At 43.3% G+C, this 21609-nt stretch overlaps 1 protein-coding gene across 1 annotated transcript in view; it reads left to right on the top strand.

Moving 5' to 3' along the window:
- The window catches only part of NCAM1 (neural cell adhesion molecule 1), a 54510-nt gene extending 33997 nt beyond the window's left edge, over positions 1-20513 (top strand). Inside the window, exons 14-19 of the mRNA XM_010179919.1 lie at positions 3383-3507; positions 4224-4404; positions 15475-15682; positions 16090-16206; positions 17425-18207; positions 20350-20513. Of these exons, the coding sequence (XP_010178221.1) occupies positions 3383-3507; positions 4224-4404; positions 15475-15682; positions 16090-16206; positions 17425-18207; positions 20350-20470 (1535 nt within the window). The 3' untranslated portion in view covers positions 20471-20513. The remainder of the gene's footprint in view (positions 1-3382; positions 3508-4223; positions 4405-15474; positions 15683-16089; positions 16207-17424; positions 18208-20349) is intronic.
- The last annotated feature ends 1096 nt before the right edge of the window (positions 20514-21609 follow it).

The raw sequence follows: 21609 nt of genomic DNA, 5'->3' as shown, positions 1-21609 counted from the left end.
GGCATTCCTAATCCCAGGAGATTCGTGGTCTGGAAGGGCTTTTTGAATATGCAGCCTCAGTTAGTTGTCAGTAAAGATAAAAAGCCACCTTTTTGTCTATACAGTAGGTGACAAACACGGCCATAAGTTAGAAATTCTCTTGTCCTTTCTCGAGACGTGAATGGCCCTATACTATGTGAACCAGGAGAACTCCAGAGGAGTGCATAGCACCTTGTATCATCAACAGGAAAACCTACTCCTGTGTGCCGTCTGCTTCACAGCGCACTAGAGGTGCAAGGGCAGCTCCATGGTCACCTTGAAAGCATTACCTTTGTGTTTTCAATGCGCAGTCACTGAGAAACCTGTCACAGGGTGGAATGCCGCTGTTGAGTGGCCAGCTCGTATCGTGGGAGTCTTATAATGGGGACATAGGCGGAGGAAAGGATTTGGAAACGGAAAATAAAACATGGAAAAAAGGCATGTTCCCTTTTTATGTCTTTAAGAGAAGCTACTGTGTTGTGAAACACAAATGTATCTCACATCATAAAGCTCTGTGTATCAAAGTATTGTAATTACCTTCTTGGAACAGTTGGTATGTTTGACAGAGCATGCGTTCGCCTGCAAGAAAGTCAGACTAATCTTAAATTACTGTTTCCGTCTCGGTCTTGCAGTTTTCTCATTGATGTTTCACAAAAAATTAAAGTACTTGAGTTCTTTCTTTGGAGAGGGAGGGAGAGGGGGAAGGGCTTCAAATTACTTCTGAAAATCAACTTTGAAAGATACTGGAAGATTAACCTTTCTGTGGCCAGTCAGAAATGCATGTGCTCTCCATTAGTAGCAGAATACAAATCCAGACACCATAGATTTAGAATTGAGAATGTTTTTTGGGATAAAGAAACTCCTGTAATTTCCCACAACTGATGTTATCTTTCAGAGTTGATCTTAATACAGCTACTGGTTTATTATTTCCTTTCTCTTCTAGTATAGCGCACCAGAACAAAGTATTTTTAGAAGTTTTATTCTAGGCAACGGGGTGAGCTTTTAAAAAGTCACAAAGGTTACGTCAGTGTCCTGGTTCTGTTCTCATCTGGCTGCGTTCAGGCTCTTACGTCATGAATGTCACCATTTCAGAGTTTCTTTTTGGGATACATTAAGAATTGGATCATCTTCTTATCGCATTTCTCCTCACTTTGGTGTATCTGTGAGCAGGTGTTCCAGAAAGCCTGTTATCCAAACAGCAAGCGGCACTGCAGGTAGAGACAGAGGTGCTTCAGCAGAACTGTAGGTCGCTTCGAGCTGGAACAGTGAACTCTGTGCTCAGCATTAACAAACCTGTGCAAATATTTGGGGCTGTAAACATTTGGGAAGTGTCTTTAGGTTCAAAGTGGACAGCAAAACACTGTGTGTTTTATTCTCTGTATATAAATTTCCCACAGTCAGCTCTAAATGAGCTATTCACCACGCAGATGGACAAATAGAAATACTTCCAAAATGCATAAAATATGCATAACGGTGGTTAAAGAGAGGTTTAGGTATTTTTTTTGCTTTTTAACATTCAACCACGTTAATTGTTATATAGAATAGCTGTAAGAATTAGGACCCTGTAATGAGACCAACACCAGAGTGTAATTAATCTCAGGAGTTTGCTGGATTTGCCAACAGCAGCTGATTTGTAAGTTTTAGCTGACAAATAATTGCAGTGTTGGTTTTGCTCAAATTGCCCGTAAATAAATTGGGCAGAATAGCTTCCAGAGAATAGCAACTAAAATGGTCAAAAGTTCTTGAGAAGCTTTTAAGCCCAGAATTCGTGGCCTAAGCACTTAAACTGCATCACAGAGTTGATACTGAAGAAGCCAGTCATTACTGTAAAATGACCTAGTAAGCTTCAGCAAGATTTAAGATAATTTCTGTCAAGTCTTACTGACTTTGACTAGCATAAAAACTCTTGGGACATATCAGGGCTGTAGAAGTAATAGCTCCAACTCCAATCTCGGATGAGCATTGGCACAGAGGAACCTAGGCCTTCTTGCCTTTATGTGAAATGGAGCCAAGCAAGCATCCAGGCACTGACAGACAGCTGACGGAATCACAGAATGCTTTGGGTTGGAAGGGACCTTAAAGATCATCTAGTGCAGCCCCCTGCCATGGGCAGGGACACCTCCCGCTAGGCCAGGGTCTGAGCTCTCTTGTGGTCTGTGTCACTTTTCAAAAGAGAGACCAGTGCTCTTGTATTGTTTAGGTTCTTTTGCCAATTTGATACTTATATTGTTAGAAACACAGGGTTGTTTGGTTGATGGGTTTCTTTTTCCACAGAAGCACATAAATAGGTAATAATGCCTCTCACATAGTAATGTCACAGGCGGCAAGAGCACTTTGGGAACAGTTGATCCCTGGGGTAATAAGAATGCAGAAGGAGAAATCACATCTCTTGAGCAATTTGCTGCAGTATTTCTAAAGATGCAGTGGGTGTGTGTGCGTGTGTGTCTGAAGATGTAATCAGACAATCTGTGGATATAACTTCTGTTGGGACAGGAGTTGTAGTAAAGGTGCAAGGAGGAAGTACTTGATCTGGGATTGGAGAACCATCCTCTGCAGATTATGTGTGTAGGTTATGGAGGAATTGGCTAGAAAAAGCAGTTGTAGAGACATGTGTGCAAGTGTGTGGTCATAAATCAGCATGCCCTGTAGAGGCAGATGACATCTCAGCTTTCTGCTGGTGTCAGGGCTGCAGATTGGGAAATGATAGCTTTTTCTTTTAAAAATGGTTATTACAGAAGAGTGAGGAGACCTAGTTCTACCTAGTTCTCTCCAACCTGTGTTCATTGCAATTAGTTATACCAGTGCAAGCTGAGTGAAAAGATGTGCTGCTGTGATTCAGTGCCACTTTTCCCACACCCATTTAAGTGAGTGTATCAGGGAGTCTCTGGTCCAGAAACTATAAAGCCTGAACAGCATTTGAAGTGCAAACAGAGGTCTGTATGACAAGTACAATGTCCCTTTTCAATGATGCTCTTTACACCCATGTTTCACAGGAGCAGCCTGCCTGTCTGCCACATACCTTATATTGATATTTTCCAGGTGTTTCGTATCAGTGTTTTACAACAAAAATATTGAACAACTGGTTTTTCCTGGGGAAGGGTACGGTCCTTGTCACTTGGCCTCTGACTCCATTCTGGCACACACTGAAATGATAACTTGCACCAGAGAAAACAAACTGCAAAATGCAAGAAATGCTTGGGTCTTGCAGATATTTGTACCCTAGACACGGTGTCCTCTGTGTCTGGGTCAAACTGAAGCTGATGCCCTGGCAACTGAGGATAATGAAGCATTTTTCTGATTTTGATGATTACTTGTTCTCTAATGAATTTTTTTACAATTAAACATAAGTCCACCATTGTTGCAGGGGAACCCAGCGCACCCAAACTGGAAGGTCAGATGGGAGAAGATGGAAACTCCATTAAGGTGAATGTTATCAAGCAGGATGATGGTGGCTCCCCAATTAGGCATTATCTGATCAAATACAAAGCTGTAAGTATGACTGACACTCAAGCCTGATTTATATTTAGCCTGTTCAGTGCTCAGGCTTCACTTTGTAGGCAGACAACCCTGAAGCCAAGATTTGTAGGTAGGCTGGTACAGGAATACATGCTAAGCAGGTGTGGTGGACTTGTATAGCTTATGAGACATGACGTGCACCAAAGCAACATGCAAAATCTTTGTCTTGTTTTCTTTCCTTTTGCTTTGACTATGAAAGATTATTTTTCCATGTTGTCTTCTGTAGAACTGTGACCATGTGGTAATTACATGCACTTAGTATTATTTCAGTTCATATATTTCTGAGACGGGATTGCCAGCAACAGCTTAAAAAGCTGAGGACCAGGGGCTCACAGTGTAGAGCATTACTCACCTTCAGGCGTGTATCTAATCATAACTTTCAGTTTGTCGTTAAGACTGCCATATTTGATTGGACGGGTGCTTCAGTACCAAATTATTCTGCAGCTTACTGAATAAGACATTCAATGTAGTGAGAGATACTGTTGGAAGCAGTTCCCCTTTCGGCCTAACTTAATCAGTCCTCATTGTAAATTACCCAGGATTGCAAACCACCTGATTCTCTGAGCTAACAACTCGCCCTAGCATTGGGAAAGAACATCTATGTGATGGGCAGCTGGTGGTCTCAAAACTGGCTAGTAATGTTGTGCTCTGTGTTTTGCATCCCTGCCTGTCATCTTGCTGCTCTGCAGAAGCATTCCTCAGAATGGAAACCAGAGATCAGACTTCCGTCTGGCAGCGACCACGTCATGCTCAAGTCCCTGGACTGGAACGCGGAGTATGAGGTTTATGTGATAGCTGAAAACCAACAAGGGAAGTCCAAACCAGCTCACTATGCTTTCCGAACTTCTGCTCAGCCTACTGTCATCCCAGGTACAGCAGTCATAAGCTTTACCATTGTTTTCTGCTTCCAATTAATGCAACAGTGCTGCATCCTTTAATGTGCCTGAGTAACCCTGACAACTTGCTTGCTTAAAGCCATTATCACGATTGGTTCCCCATCCAAAGCTTAGTTTTGCCATGTACATACCTGTACTGTAGTCCATGTTACAGTATGTACAGCATTAGCAGTACACTGTTAGAAATGCTACGTAACAAATCCTTGTCTGACTGTTTATAGGGAATGTTGGCTTTTTGTATCACGATAACAAGACTGCCAGATGAGAAAAGCAGAAAAGAAAACGCTTTCTGAAACCGGGAAGCAGGATTCCCATTTTAACCTAAAGCAGAAGAGACCATTTAGATCTCCTGGGTGATGCTTTTCACAATGCAGATTTCCTTCCAAATCTGCTTTGGGCTTGCTTACTGCTCGTTTGTCCATCCAGATCAGCCTTTGGAGAAATAAAGGCATAGGGAGTTTGCTAATGGTGGGAAAGGGAGGGGGTTAAAATCTTTCTCTGAAGATTTTTTTATTCAATGAAATGGAGGACAAATTAACATGAATTTTAAAACAGCACTGTTTTAACGTTAGGTAGGGCACTAGGGAGAAGTAACTAAATAGCATTAGAATGGTGCTGGAAAATTGTTTCAGACAGACTGTACTTACTAGTGTGCTTAAAAAGTGAGGTAGAAGCACAGATGCTTTGAAAAACAAGCAGACCCTATTAGCTGAGATTCTGGGAATTCAGCAGTTCACTGGAAGGTGTTGAAAGGACAGGTAGTACTTATTTTCTACACAGGTAGTAGTACTAGTGCACATAAAGAAAAAAAAAAGATGAGGGGAATGACCAAACCAATCAAAACCCCGAGGATTAAAGTGCTGGACTACCTGTGAATTAAAGTTGTGATTGGTTAAATGCAGGCAGACTAACTGTAAGGTCAGTCAAGTCCTCACTGCACAGCCAGAGTTAAGCATATTCATGCTAAGATTGGTGCTGACAGTCCTTATTGAAGGGAGTGGTTTGATTTCATTCTGTCTCCTAGATTGTTAACTCAGTCTCGTGATTTTCTTCACAACACCTAGAGAGTTGTCTTCGGTCTTGCCCTTGCACTGAGAATTCAATCCTTGGTTTCCCCCCTCTGTGCCCACCTCCTCCCTGTGTGAAGGAAACGGCTGGGACCTTGTGCAGTTTGCATGCTGAACCTCCACTTTAAGCCAAATAATGTTATTAAGCGTACAAATGAGTGACCTAGTTGGTTGGGACTTGAAAAATGTGTATGGTAGGTAGGATGAAGATAGGGAGGAGGAGGGAAATGGGGAAAGGGACTGGGATGTGTGTTTCAACTAGACTGTAGTTTTGGGTGGAAGCGCCTTCAGTAACTCATTCAGCAACTTACTCTCTGATTCTCATTTTCAACAGCTCTAATCCTTCCTACCCTCACATATTTGAAGGACAACTAGAACTGATGTGGCAGGAGAAAGTGAGGGTAATTTGGCAAAGAGTGCCATAAGGTCAGTTCAGAGCTGAACAGTCAAATGCGGTAGGCTGGAAACAGGAGCAAGTGGTTCCTTTGCGCTGTGGTGTATCTCCCTCCCCAGGGAGAGTGACGAGTCCTGATCAGTCTTTTTGTTCCTCCATACTCCTCTGTATGCAACCATTGTTGCCTTCCTGTATTCATATTTTCTTTTAGCCTTTGTTACGTGCCCGGTGGGACAACAAAGCTACTTGGGACAGCTGGGATGTCTTGCACGGGTGTATTAGCAAATTTTGAGAACGCTCTTGCCTTTGAAGTACACAGTGTTCATACTGTAGTCCATGGCAATGGAAGGAGCAATGAGTCTGGGTGCCACTGAGCCCTTTAAATCCAAGAGTAACATGGGCAGGGACCCTCTAAAAAATGGGGGGTATAAAGAAGTCCAGTTTGTTATCATAGGTGTCACTTCTTTGGCCTCTCTGACATTATTCCTCACTTAGTGTGGTGTGAAACATAATAGGAATCAGGATTTGAGGCTGCCACTCAAGTGTTGCACTGGGAAGTGTTGGAAGCACTTTGAAAAGCAGTCATTTCAGAGTGCAAATTTGCTGCAGGATTGACCCAACAGATGGATGGTTCTCAGGAAAAAATGTGCTCTCGTTCAGGGGCAAGTAGAGCCCTGGGCAGGGAAATTACTACTGCTGGTTATGCTGGAGTTGTGACTCTCTTTCACAAGATTTTTTTCAATTTGTAGAAGACTTTGGTTTCTATTAAGCCTTACAAGGTGTTTTCAGACCCTGAATTGATCCCCAAACTAATAATGTTGGGGAAAATTATTTCCAGAGCCCATGCTAGATCTTTGTGACATGCAGTCCACAGGTCTGTATTGAAATGAAGGCAAGTGTGCCAGACTGCAGTGGCAAAGAGGTTCTGTGTATGAAGTAATACGTGAGCATCTCTTGTCGTTTTCATGGCATTTAGCTTTTACATTTTGATTTCGAAATGAGCTGCATAGAAGTCAGAGCCAGTGCCTCTAACGTGGCATTGCTCTGCTTGACAGTAATAGCTAGGAATTTCCTGCAGACAAAATGTGTATGTATTATGTAGAGTCTTTTGTAACCATCATCTGTACAGTGTCCTTAAAGTGGCTGGAAGGATAGGGGTATTATTTTCAGTAATAATAATAATTGCATTAGAGTAGTTTACAGCAGCTGGAAGGCTAAATGGAAAAGTCAGTCCTGTATTCTTGAGACATCCTTGCTTCTCCAGGGTTTCAGTCACCTGGGTCTGCTGTCCAAGTCCTTGGTACAACAGGCTTTGCGGAAGGACTTGGACACGCAGCTTGTTTGTCAGCTGCAGAAAAGCTTTTTTTCTTTGTTTTAATACGTGTAAAAGGCAGCGTTGTCCTTTCAAATATCAGATAACCATTTTCTTGTGTTTCTCGCTGAGCCTCTGTTCCATCATTTTTAATCTCATTTGCTTGCAAACCCCATAAACCCTGACTTGGACCCTGCTCTGCGGCTTTGGGCATTGCTGTGCTTCTGAACCGGCCCTGTTGTCGGTGTGAATGTGCTAATGCTCTTTAGCCATTTTAATTTACGAAATTAAATAAACCTTTGTTTCTTATGTTTTCTATATTTATGACCTAATTTTTTTTATCTATTTTTCTCTCTTTCTCTCTCTCTTTCTTTCTTTTTCTTCCTCGTCCTTTTTTCCCTCCCCTCTCCCTTCTTCCCCTTACTCCTTTCCTATGTCTGTCGTCATACATGTCACCTTGGATCTCACGGGGAAACATCCACGCTTGCCACATGCACCAAATTTGTTTTTAAACAACCATATTTTCCCCTCCTGGGAACCATTGTCTGGCACCTGCAGCGACCTTGGGAAGTCCATCAACGTCGTCCTCCTTTGTTTCATTGCTTCTTTCTGCAGTGACTCTGCTTTTGCTCTGTTAGAAACTTAAAATAAAATAAAACAATATTTGCTTGAAAAGGCCTGGGTCCTACCGAGGCGTGAAAGCAAATAACTTTGCTTCAGAGGATCATGTCAGTTCAGAAAAAAAGAAAAAAACAAACAAAACCTCCCCAACAAGCGCAGAACACTTAAAGGAGTGTTTAATTTGCAAGAGTCAGTATTTTGTAACAAGGAAAAAAGGTTTAAGCCAAATTTTTGCTCTTTAACATTTCTTTTGTTACTTGTAATGAATTTGCCCTTTTTAATGGATGTAAAGAAAGATTGTTGTTGTTTGCTTGCTGTTTCTCATCTAAGGAAGGTACAATATTGAAAGCCTTTTAAGATACTGCTTTTTACTGATTTCTCTGCACATCTGGTGCTGATCACTGCTGTATTGTGCAAAAGGTTTCTAAAGCCCTATCCACAAATCTAAACCCACAGACTAGAAAAAGAGAAGGAAGATTTGTCAGAGATAATCCTGCTGGTTGCCCAAATGTCTCTGTGGGCATTTGCATGTGGGTTCAAATTTATGGCCGTTAGAAGGTTATCCTGATGTGGTGGTCTGAACATAAACATCTGGTGGGAATTACGCTGAAGAGATTTTTTTGGTTCTTCTTTATGTGGTTGAATCCTTGTGACTTCATTGGCCCCTTGGGTGCAGTCAAGCGTTTCATGACCCATAGTGGATCTGGGGCATAATACAGCCCATGAGCGTACAAATTTGCAATGGATCCTTGTCTGATACTTTCTGGATTTCCACTACTGTTTTATCAAGTCCATAGAGAGATCCCTTTTCTTGGCTTTTTAACAGAAAAGATTAGCGTGGATCAAGTTACCTGACCAGCTAAATCATTATCATTACTGATCCTTAATAATCTTCATGGTTAACTGTGCGTGTGACACTACCAGCCAGGATTAATCCATGCTGTAAATTGGTGCAATATAATGCATCTTTGTTACCGAGTTCTGTGAAATGCATTTTGTTGAACAAATTTCAGTTGGCGTTTTTCTTTTCTCTTGTTCGTAGTAAAAAAAACCCACCAACCCAACCACAACATCACAAAAAACCAACCCCCAAAAAAACCCAAGAAAAAACTCTGTGCCCCTCATGAACTGTCTTTGTGAAGGGAAACCCATTTGGCTCTGATGCCCTCAAAATAGGTGTCTGTCTCCCTGTGGGTCTGTCTTTCTCTGTGAGCAGGCCTGAGGTTTACAAGAATTAAATCGTTGACATTGTTGTCCCACTGTCGGTGCAGAATGTCTCAAATACCATCAGTTGTCTGGAATGGGATTAATCTTTCTAACAAAATCTGAATAGGGACAAACAAAAAGCCCTGCCATCAGTCCCATCTAACTATGTATTTTAAGTCTCTGCTGTGTTTATTCAGACCTCGTTCATTATGATTTGTGAACTGCTTTTGTATCGAAATTATAAATGAAAACTTTGTGCAGGTGTAGCACACAAAAGCATGTGGATTTCTTCTCAAAAAAACCCCTCACCTCCAGTGTTTTAGAGTACAGAAAATTTGTTAGATCTTTTGAGTTTACACTTTAGTGTTACTGAAGTACAGCAAGAGTAATCGTAATACTAAAACGTTGTGTGACCTTCCTCTGTAGCTGGATTTATTAAGTTCATCTGTAGGTCTGATACCAGCTTGTATTGTGGGTTTCTCCTTATCCACAGGCGGAGGTTACTAGCTGAAGTTGAGATTCGTCTTACTCAACTCACAGGTTATTAAAATTACCTTACTTGAAACTATAACTTTACATAGCGTTGTGTGGAGATGGAGCAGCAACTCTGGAGGCCGTGGTTCCTATTCAAGGAGAGGTGCCCTAAGGCAGTGGAGTTGCGTTACGCTCCAAGGGGCGTCCCCTCTGCGGTGGCTAGGCCAAGCCCAGACAGGTACAGGAGAGATCGTTTACATGGCTGGAAGTACTTGAGATAAATCCCATACTCAACAGTAAACAGGAATCCAGTCAACGTGGAATATATACAAAAAGATCTTCTGTCTCTGTGATCCTAGAAACAAGGAGCATAACTGTGGTATTTTTATGTGGATTCACAACATGTTAGGTGCAAGGTATATGTTGGATCCTTGAAGTCTGACAGTCAATGCTGAATGAGAACCTGGGCTTTATTCTTGATGGAAATAAAATAAAATGTTAAAAAGTTTACAGAACAGCCAGCTCTTGTCTTCTGTGCTCAGAGATGAGACCTAGATTCAGATCTGGAACCAGAAGATGTTCGGACACTCAGATTTTCAGAGTGCGCGTGCAACCTTGCAAGCACATGTTCTGTGAGAACAAGTCATACCTACAGTGGGGCTGGAGCCTCAACCCGTGGAAGAGATTTTTCCATGTGTGCGAGATGAACTGCAGAGTCTTGCAGGATCTCACATGGCCCATAGGATTCCCGCAGTTTGTTGTTAAGTCTCTATGTATTTTCAAAGATGGTTGTGAAAGCATTACTTTGGCTGCCTTCATTTTACAGGAGGGCCTTGTTTGATAACATTCTGCTCCAGCAGGATCAGTTGCAATTGTTCACACCTTCCAGTTTCTGCTAGGTAAGAACAAGTTTTGGAAGCTCTCCTGACTCTTGAAGCTGGGGGAGTGGAAGGAGCAGCCGGTGGCACTGGGGTGCCTGCACTGCAGTGGGGTAGAAGGGCAGCTGTGTCGGAGGTCAGGCTGCAAATCAGCTGTTCAGATTTACAGTCTGTTTTACTCCTGAAAAGAAGTTCTTACTGTGACTCTTAGCTTACAGTTTTTCCTTTTTATATGCTTATATTCCCCTTTTCATCCTTGGAAAGGGAGTCAGTCGTAGGAGGATAATAGAGCTTAAAGCCAGGAGCAGACCACTGAAGCCACTCAGTGTTGGTGACAATCTAAAAGGGATTCAGTAGTAGTTTTGGGAAATAGCCATTGCCTTCCTGTCTTGCAAGGAATGCTCCAGCCTGCTGTGTATTTCTGCTACCTAGTAGCTAGGTTGAAAGCAAGCATCAATTGTCAAGCTTAAATCTGTGTGGAAACAGAAGCTGTTGCCACTTGGAATAGAAGATTGCTCGCCCCTTGCTTTTCTCCACTACCGATTGCGCAGGCGCAGAGTATCTGAGAGAATGAGGTCTGTGAAATGTGGCACCCCTCCTTTGAAGGACACTTTAAAGTGTTCGCAAATGAAAGCTGTTAGCATCCACTGAGAACAAAGAGCTTTTCTTCTGAGATGTTGGGGTGGGTTTTTTTTTTCTTCCAATGCATGAAATGAATTTTTATTTGTTTTGTTTGATCTCCTCTCTTCTGCCAAATGTTGTAGGATCTTTGAAATGCCCAGAATCATATCTGCTTCTCTCAGTCCCTTCTTTGGTCTGGCTGTCTTCCTGTGCCTGAACATTCTGTGCACACTCTAGCTGAGACCCCTCTAGGAGGACACATCTGAGTGGTTCTGCTGTCTCTGACAAGGCAGATGTCTGTACAGGGTTGCAGGAAGTTTCATTTATGGGTCGTTTTATTGTACTCTGTAAAATAATGGTGATTAGAAAGGTCAATCTTGCAGGAAGCTCATTTTCCGTTAAAAAAGTAATTTGTAATTAATAAATTCTTCATTTCTTTAGAATTAAGGACTCGAGATTTTTTTTAACTTTTTATGTTTCCTTATTTAATTTGTGGAAGTATTATTCCTCTTAGTCCTGAGAATAGCAAAAGGGAATCGATGGGAAGCCTCTTGTCAGGTTAAATGTGCTGTGGATCAGGTCAGAAATGTCCACCGTCTATTGACACGGTCGCACTCACTGGTGATGCACTTGTACCCTTGTACACACAGTGTTAGCAGCTGATGAGCAACAGCCTGTTTGTTTATACACTTACTTGGTACTTGGAATTGTTTTGGGCATCAGCAAACTTGTTAGGGATATTAAGCGTCTAAATATTTGATTAAACACAGCATAAATTTAGCTGTAGGATGGAGCGAATAATTCTTAAAGTATTTGTAGATCAACTTAATTTAATCAAATGTGGCAGTCTGTGAAATGGAGTTATATACTACATGCTTTACTGCATTTCATAGCAACAGCAAAATTCCTTTACTAAATATATGCAGAATACAGAAATGCAGCACCAACAGCCTTCCAAGTTCATGGGGTCTTTAAGGATTCTTATATTATTCTTCCTTATTGCTAGTCTTTGAAAGATTTGGAGAAGAAATTTGTGTCATGAAATAGAATTTATAAAACCAGAACTAGTGGAAGAGACTTGAAGGTTAATGAAAATTGCAGGGCTTTTTTACTAAGCCTAGAAAAAAAAAACCCAAACAAAACCAACATTGCAACCAGTAACCTTGGCCCAGTTTCATCGTCTGAAACACAAAATCTGAGAATAGCACAAAAACAAGGGCATTCCTCTGCAGATCTGCCCTTATTCTCCCCATCTCCGTACTTTTTTTCCTGGCAGCCTTTCCTGTCGTAGCTGCTCGTGCTCCCTGGGGCAGAGGAGCAGAACAGGGAGGAGGAAGAAATGAGGAGAGGAGACGTGTTCCTATTCAGTAGCTCTCCTTTGGGTGTTTAGAGAGAAAAAGAGGTATTTTGTAGCTATCATAGCAGAAATTGGATCTTTGGGTACAGCAGTGCAAATACAACCTTGTGCAGTGGGTTCCAGAATTTCAGCAGTCTGGGTTAGAACCGTATCTTCGTGCTAATTAAAGCAAATGGACTTCTAAGAAAACTCAGAAATATTTTGTAGTTACATAGGAGCCCTCCTAGTATAGCATTATAAATGGTTTATGCTCTTGCTTCCTAAACATGTTAGAATTCTGAGACAGTGGAAGTGCAGGGCACATCTGTGTTATGAACTTGGTTATAGTGGCTTCGCAAGGCCTCTGGCAGTTGTAGTGGCTGAAGCTTTACTGTTTCAGGGGTGCTTGGGGTCACAGAAAAAATCAGTGGCAGAACAGAGAACTGATGCTGGGTTTGAACATCTTTTGTGTTGTGTTAGTCATAAAACAACCTTTTCTTTTTATAGCTGGTCTTTTCTAACCTTTCGTGTGAGAAAAGCCTTGCAGGTTATCTGATCATGTGGCTGTGGTTTGGACAGATTTCATAAAACCAGAGATATCTGCACGGGTTTTCAGATTTGCTGTCTGTGAACATGTAGATTTTTGTTCATGTTACGTTTGTAAGTGCTTTCAGTACCTCACAAGCAACATTTAGCCAGGCTGTAGATCAAATCGTGGAGCCATCACTGGGCCTTTGGGTAGAAGTCTGGTCCTTGCTCCATCGTACACATGGCAGTTAGCAGGATCAGTCATTCTGTGGGGCCTGGTACGTGCTGGGTTGTTTGGGGTTTTTTGCAGAGTGCAGTCCCAGTGGATCCTGGTGCTTGCCAAGGGCTATCGGAGAACTAATAGCCTGCTTCCCAAGCACTAGTCACAGAAATGCACAGAGGTGCACACACAAACGTATGAGAACCTGCCACTGCCATTTCAACTGGAATGGCAAATGTTGCTTGGAACAGGAACCATCTTTTCCTTCCATTTTTGCTTTCTGTTGCAAATCCTGAAGAGAGGTGAGTATTTTACATAGTGCTAAACAATCTGCATAAAATCTCTGTTTAGAAAGAAAGCAGATTTCTATTCAACCACATTTGGTGCAGAGAGATATGACATTCTGCTCTCGTTTGGGGATTTCTGTTAAAGTCTCATACGTTACACCCAGCCTGTGCTCATCTGCCTTCTGTTTCCAGCTTTTGAATCTTCTGGTATCTTTGCTCAAATAAAGTGGCTTTATTGTATGTACTATTCTACTGCATACAGTAGAATACAGTGACCTAATTCATCCCTGCATGGTTTTTTTTTTTTGAAGTTACATTGACCGAGTTTCAAAAGTGGGGGTTTTTTTAATCCTTCAACCACAGTTGTGATGTTTCCCTGAATCATCTTCTTCCTCAGCATCTTTTCTGAACAGTCAAATGCAGAAAGAAACTTTCCTGTTGGAGTCTGGATTCCTTAATACATATCAGGGTCACAAAATGAAACAAGACTTACCTGCCTCATGCGAAGGATGTTCTGCCTCCTATTTTTAAGTAATAAAAGATGTACCAGAGGGTATGGCTCTCTGCCTGTGAGCCCTGGAAATGATCTCTCCACCTGTCAAACTCAGCATAGATCAGGCTGAGGGGAAAGAGGTGCTTTGCTGGACTTTTCTGAAATTAAAAGATTCTCAGCGCTTGGGGGTTGTGACATCCAGCAGCAAAAAAAATGCGGTAGAAACGAATAGAACTGCATCTTAATTGAAAGATCAAGACAAGGTACTCCTACGGACAGTGACAAATGCGCTGCTCTTGTTCAGCTGTCTCAGTGAACAACAGTAAGTAGCTCTGTCGGATGCCCAGGCCTTTGCTGAGTGCACAGTCCCATAGTGAGGGGCAGATGATGTGACAGTTGCGACTAACAAGCTGGTTTTGAGTAGTTCAGTACATCTAAATAGGTGCTGAACTGTGTGAGCCAACAGCCAAACGCTTTGTCTGCAGAACAGCAGCTTGGGAAGAATTATTCTGAGCAAAACAAGGGGAACAAAAAGTGTCTTGTGTCCGAGGTATGATAGTTAAAGGCTGGGAAGCCGCAGCTGGCAACATTCAAGGCTGTGCCTGTTGGTTTTATGATAATCAAAAGCTTTGACAGGATTAACGGATGTGTTTATCCACTCCCTGTTTCTAAGGAAGTACTCAGCATTTTACAAACAGGTAGAAAGTTAAAGGCACTCCCCTGAAGTTAGTACTATATGGGCAACCCCCTGCGTTTTCTAGGCCTCCATCACCACCTCTCACCTGCTCTCCTTTTGTCTACTGGAAAAGTCAAGGTATTTTTTTCTATTCTATAGCTGGGGAAATGTGGTGAAGATGGGGTGTGGCGGAGTGGGCAGCCGCTGTGACCAGAGCGATGTCAACAGAATGACAGTCTGGTTATCTTTACCATCTGCTTCCTCAGAAGGCTGCTTGGGTTGTTGTCTGTGCTGAGCCATAACACTCCTAGAGCGTTGACTGATGAGCTCAGCTGTCTCTGGATAAGACATGAAAACTTGACCACTGCAGTTTTGCTTAGCTGGGTCTTACCTGAGCAACAGGAAGAGTTTTAAGTCCTCCTTTTGTTTTCACCACATAAGAGACTAATCCAAGCTGAGGCCCCACAGGTATCACCCAGTATTCTGTGTCCCACCAGAGCAAGTCATGCTACAGAGTCTAGGCTTGGCATACGCTTGTCCTTGTGCCAGGCTGGCAGTGCCAAAGTCTCTCTGGACCCTGGACACAGCCTTCATCTTGAGGAAGTGGTGGAGGGAAACAGGAGCGCTTCCGAGTTCCAGCTGGGTACATGCTACAGTAGAAGAGGTTTCTGTAGTCTGCTTTCCAGGCCTTAGCGCAGTAGAGTTGGGAAAAGCCCCATTAGGTCCAAGTGAATCTCTCTTTTTAGGTGGATTTCCCTGCATATATTTAGGATGAAGTACTGGTTATAACAAAAGGCTACTAGGGAGAGGGTGTACTTGGTGTATGTTTCTCATGCTTGCAATCTAAGCGTAGCCAAATTTGAGCCATAACTAGCCCCAACTCACCTTTTAACTACACTGCCTTCTTTTCTTCTCTTTTTGGTCTCTAAAGCCAGCACTAGCCCTACATCAGGCCTTGGGACTGCTGCCATTGTAGGCATTCTCATTGTTATCTTTGTGCTGCTCCTGGTGTCTGTGGATGTCACCTGCTACTTCCTGAACAAGTGTGGTCTGCTGATGTGCATTGCTGTCAACCTATGCGGCAAATCTGGCCCGGGAGCCAAGGGCAAAGACATGGAGGAGGGCAAAGCCGCCTTCTCGTGAGTACTGGTCATCACTCGTATTGTCCTTTCTGTTAATCAGTGTGTCCCTTCAGCAGCTCCAGAAAAGAAACCGTTTCAGAGAGTTCTGGGTTCTTAATCTCTGGTGGGAGGCTACTGAAAAGTTCTGGAGCCACACTGGTTCTGCTTTATATTCCAAGGAGGGAGTTTCTTCAGCTGTTTCTCCGGTTTTCTCCTATTTCTGTTAGTAGCCACAAAATGGCTGGCCCAAATGCTGGACATCAGGGTGGTCTTCTGTGCTGTAGGTAATAACTGGAAGGGGGAGTGACAGAAAGATATAATCTGCTGTTTAGGCCAGTCTGTTTCTGTCATTCACTGTCAACATTTGCAGCATATATTTGCAAGAGGGAATGGGAACCAATCTCCATGCAATTCCCTTGTTACAGGAAAGATGAGTCCAAGGAACCTATTGTGGAGGTGCGGACTGAAGAGGAGCGGACCCCCAACCACGATGGGGGAAAGCACACAGAGCCCAATGAGACCACCCCGCTGACGGAGCCAGAGTATGTTGGCATTAGTCAATCTTAGCTAAGGGTCAATACATTGCCCTCGGTTTCCTTAATCCCCGATCTCTCATGCCCATGACTTAGGGCAGGAAGAGAGGAAGAAAGGTGAAATCTCCACAGTCCATTGGTGACATCCCAGTGAGGAAGTGCCTCCTCTTTTCCCCAAGATATATTGACTCCTATTTCCAGCACTGGAAGGGGAGTAAAGCAGTGTTGCTTGAAAGTGTCTCTGCCAATCCTGTCCGGTGTGTGGATTAGGCATCTGTCCAGGTTCACTGCAAAAGATCCAGAGCAAAAGCAGCCCCAGCCACACCAACTCGTGCTTGAGCTCTGCCCTAGCAATGCTGGATGAATGCTTGAACGCCCTGTGGTGAAAGCACTCCTTTCTACTGATGGCACCGGAGTAGCTGTGCTCTGGGTGTTGGGGGAGGCGTGCCAAGTCTCATCATTCTGTCTGCTTGTTAAGGCAACCAGTGCTGCATCATGGCTGCTGAAGTGTAGGTACACTGTCAGGCACTGTCGTAAAGCAAACCTTAATCCAGCTAACACAACAAGCTGGAATCTGGTCAGAAGGGCAGAAAACATCACCTCAAAGCTGCACGTGTGTACATACATACATACATATCTATGTATGTATATATTTGCATTGCATGTGTGTGTGAGAAGAAGGATTATAGCCTGTGTGGTTTGATGAAGGCCTTAGAGTTGCAAGCACAAGGACAGGGCCAAGATGAGAGGTTGGATTTGGGGTCCTACACTGGGATCTTGTTGCATGGTGACAGATGGTACAGGGCTGCTGTGCTCAAGGAGTTGGTAGAAGGTTTCCTTGTGAGATTAGGTGGAAGAGGCTGAGAGGAATGTTAGGCTGAAAGGGAATAGTCTCTGTAAGTTGACAGGGTTATGTTTGGCTAAGACTTGAACCAAGATCTGAGTGAGCAAACCATTCCTGAAGGGCATGTCCCCTTGGCTTTTTTTTTCTTCCTAGTTAGTCTTCAGTCATCCCAGTCATCCCTTGCTAGTCTGCACATTTCACCTCTGAAAGGTTTCTGCTCTTCTGAATACCTCTCCATGTTCTCTGTGTGTTTTAACCACATGTCACCCTGCTGCTTTGCCACCCACTTGCTTTCTCACTCTTGCGTCCTCCCTCCCTTTCCTCTGCTGTCATTTATGGACTTCATTGTCTCTATTTCTCTTCTACTCCTGTCCTCTTCACAGGCACCCCACCGATACTGCAGCTACTGTTGAGGACATGCTGCCTTCTGTAACCACAGGCACCACTAACTCTGACACTATCACTGAAACCTTTGCCACTGCTCAGAACAGCCCCACCAGCGAGACCACTACACTGACCTCCAGTATTGCCCTGCCAGCCACGGCCATTCCTGACTCAAACTCCGTGTCGCCTGGCCAGGCTACTCCAGCCAAAGGGGCAGCCACCTCAGTCTCTTCTCCGCCACCTTCCTCCACCCCCAAAGTGGCCCCCCTTGTTGATCTCAGCGATACCCCGAGCTCTGCTCCAGCTACTAATAATTTGTCTTCAAGTGTCCTGTCTAACCAAGGCGCAGTGCTCAGCCCCAGCGCTGTTGCTAACGTGGCTGAGACCTCCAAAGCGGCAGCTGGTAACAAGCCAGCTGCCCCAAGCCCTGCAAACCTCACCAGTCCTCCAGCTCCGTCGGAGCCCAAGCAGGAGGTCTCAAGCACCAAGAGCCCTGAAAAGGAACCTGTGCAGCCCAGTACAGTGAAGAGCCCAACAGAGGCAACCAAGAACCCAAGCAATCTGAAGAGTGAGGCTGCTTCAGGCAGCACCACAAACCCCTCCCAGAATGAGGACTTAAAAATGGACGAAGGGACCTTCAAGACACCAGACATTGATCTTGCAAAGGATGTTTTTGCAGCTCTTGGCACTACTACTCCTGCCAATGTGACTAGCGGGCAAGCTCGTGAGCTTGCTTCTTCCACTGCAGACAGCTCTGTACCTGCTGCACCTGCAAAGACCGAGTATGGCTGCCTTTTATCTTCTGTTGGTTGTGTGTTGTGTCTCTTGTGCACTGGTGCTTGTGCTGTGTTCTTGTTGGGTGTTTTCTTAACTAATCTCATTGTTTCCTTAGCAAACTAACTCACCTGTGAACCAACTAAACAGGGCTTGGCTTTAAAGGTCCTAGAGAGAAGCAGGAAAAGGCTATGCCAAGGAAGCTGAGAAAAGACAAACCCAGGAATTTATCACAAATACGTTATTCTTTAGACTTTTATGCAGCTTTGTCTATTGTAGGTTATTGTTTTATGAAAGAGATCAGAAGCAGTTTAGTTTGACACAAAGCAAGTGGTGTTGTCAGAGGTGCTGAGTTGCTGCAGTTCAGTGAGCACAGCCACCCAAATTCGGTTTCCTGACAGATCAGTGGGAGCTGTTCAGAACTTACTGCAGTGTAAGGCAGGGCAGACGCTAGTGCTGTGTGAAACTGTACAAGCATGGTACCTCTGGATTTGTCCCTAAACTGACAAAAGGGTAAGGCAGTGTGATCCTGTCTGAGAAAGGGCGAGCAGTCACAGCTCAGTTGGGTCAGGGTAACTTGTCCGTGTGTTGTCCTGGTATATTAGAAATGGGTCTCCAGCCACTGTACTGGCTTTCTTCTTTACCCAGCTGAGTTATTCAGAGAGCATCAGCATACTCATAGGTAGGACAACCCTAGGGGTCCTTTGGACCCTTATGCCATCTGGACAGGACCCACTTTCCTCAGCTGAGACCAGCACGTTGTGTTTGGCAGGAGGCACTGTAACTGGAGAGTGAAAACAGCATTAAGTCTTCACCTGGGTACCTGTGGGGAGGGTCCCCAGCTGTTGTGCAGATGTTGGACAAGAACACTCTTGCTATGTTGGTTTGGATGGCAGTTGCTAACAGAGCCATGAGCACAGAAGCCTGGAAAATGCTTTTTGAAAATGGGTGATTCAGACACTGTAGAACCAAGAGCCAGGCTCTTTTCCAGACCTGAGTGAAAACCCATGCTGTTTTTCTGTATTATTCGGGTGCCTTCACATTTTACTGCTCTGGTCTCCCTGCTGTGCTCCTATCCTCCCCTAGGTCAGGAGTCATTCCTGTTGTGAGACAAATAGAGAATTGTGGTCTGGTTCTGAGCTGAAAGGCGGTAGGAAATGGTTTGCCCAAAGTAAGGACACATTTCAACTGCAGATAGAGAATTGTGGTCTGGTTCTGAGCTGAAAAGAGGTAGGAAATGGTTTGCCCAAAGGAAGGACACATTTCAACTGCATTGATGCAACTTGGTCTGTGTCATGTAAATGAGCTCTTGGTATGGTGGAATGCAGAGCTGTTGTCTTTCTGCTGATCCAGCCACCTTCTTCTACCTGTGCTGCTCATCTGCTTCCCTTGGGGCAAATCAGTATTGCAACCATAGGCTTAGGTTCATCTCACCTGCTTGTCACAGTGAATTAAGATTACAAGCATCTCAGACTGACTTTGTGGCAACTGGCCTGGAAGAGGGAGGCCACCAGATGTGCCTTGTGTGGCACTTTTTGTGACTGTGAAGAGAGTGTTGGAGAAACAGGCTTCTCTGACTCTTCGGTACAGTGCTGAAAGACAGGCTGATGAACCTGGGCTTTAGCTCTTGGAGACGGTGACCTCCCTTACACTTGTGAAAATGCGTTTGACAAAATAGACTTCTGTGTTTCCGTTTCTGCAACACACGGTGAAATGGTGAAATTCTGGGGCTGACTTCCTGCAGGGGAAAAGATTTTCCGCGAAAATGGCAGTCTGTTTTAGTAGGACACTTGAGTGACAGAAATGAGTGATGGGACAATCAAATTCCTTTGCAACTGTGTGAATTTTCCCTTTTCCTCCTTTTCTCACACCACAACACACCCTGTGCCTCTGCTGCAGCCCGAGAGCTCATCCTACTGGTGTGTTAACTCAGGGCAGGAGGAAAGATTTCACCAGAGCTAAGTGAAGCTTGGGCAGGGGAGTGAGTTTGCTTTTACTGATTTCTGCATCTGGAAATGCTCATTTGGCTCTAGCAAGGTGATATATTTGCTTATTTCCAGAAACACGTTATTTCTTTCTCGCTAGTCTAGCAATAGACAGTCTCTATTTCTCTGTCTCTAAACTCTGCCATTTTGGTGATTCTTCTTCAGGAAAATCCCAGTAGAAGACAAATCTGAAGTGCAAGCAGTGGAAACCAAGACACCACCAGCAGAAGTCAAGACGGTCCCCAATGAAGCCACACAAACAAATGAAAATGAGAGCAAAGCATGATCAGCGACAGATGAGAACAAATGACAGAACAACTTCACCCGAGCATTTAAAACACGAAACACTACACACATCTCATTCCTCTAGTGTCTGTTGCCTTTTTTTAAAAAACAAACAAAACAGAAAATGCATAAATGGGGGGAGGGAGGGAATCTCTCTTTTTGGTTTTTTTTATTTTCTTCTCTTTTTTTTTTTAAGATTTCTAGAAAGGTTCTATTTGTTGTGCACTTGCTTTTAAAAAAATAATACATTTTAAAAACAGGGTTAAACCCGTAACCAAATCAGGGCTTAGCTGACCCTGTGTATATTCAAATAAGCAAAATGGCAAATACCGTTTGCAGCGTGGTTGGGAAGCTCAAAATCTACTAGTCCTAGGGAAAAAAAAAAAAAAGACAAAAAAAAAGAGAAAACCCTGTTGTTTCCTTTGTTAGTATAGCAGATATAACCACTGTGCTGCTTGGCACGGCTGGTACTTAATGAACAAAGTCCACAATTTATTTTTATACTTTTCAGTCGAGTTTGAAATATGTAAAGCCTCATAAATAAGTTATAATTTCTGTTCACTTGTATTTGTTCAGTATGCAAAGTGTCTTGAGCTCTTTGTGACTGAATTCTGTTCTCCACGTTAGACGTTTATTTGGGTTTTATTACTATCTTTTTTTAGGAAGAATGCCAAAATTGCAGCTTCGGGGATGTATTTCAATTTGCAGTATTCAGACTCTACATTTCTTTAAATTTTACGTTAATTTTTGCCAACTTTTGTTCTTTCCAGTGTTTACAATTGACTTTTTTTAACTTTTGTTGTGTTTAAATGTATGTGTAAAATAGCTGCCTTTTTTTTTTTAAGTAAATACAATCTATAGATACTAGGTTAGCAGCATGCTTGCTTTGCAGAGGGAGACATTTTAAAACATGGATGTTTACAGTAGTTGTTTCCCCTTTATGTTTTCTTAATTATTGTTGTTGTTATTATTATTATTATTATTTCTTACTGGAGTAAGAAGAAGAGTAATGCTGGGTTTCGGTTTGGTTTTTCGTGGGTGGGTGGGGGGTAGTCAAACCACTTGTCACCAATCAAGGTCTTTATCCAGCAGTCCACATAAACACACACTTGGAGTGAGAGGTGCTGGTGAGAGTCCTTC

This window comes from Mesitornis unicolor, unplaced genomic scaffold (assembly GCF_000695765.1).
Source record: "Mesitornis unicolor isolate BGI_N332 unplaced genomic scaffold, ASM69576v1 scaffold6902, whole genome shotgun sequence".
NCBI classification, from domain to species: domain Eukaryota; kingdom Metazoa; phylum Chordata; class Aves; order Mesitornithiformes; family Mesitornithidae; genus Mesitornis; species Mesitornis unicolor.
The sequence above is the reverse complement of the archived record's forward strand: the minus strand, read 5'-3'. Positions and strand labels throughout refer to the sequence as shown.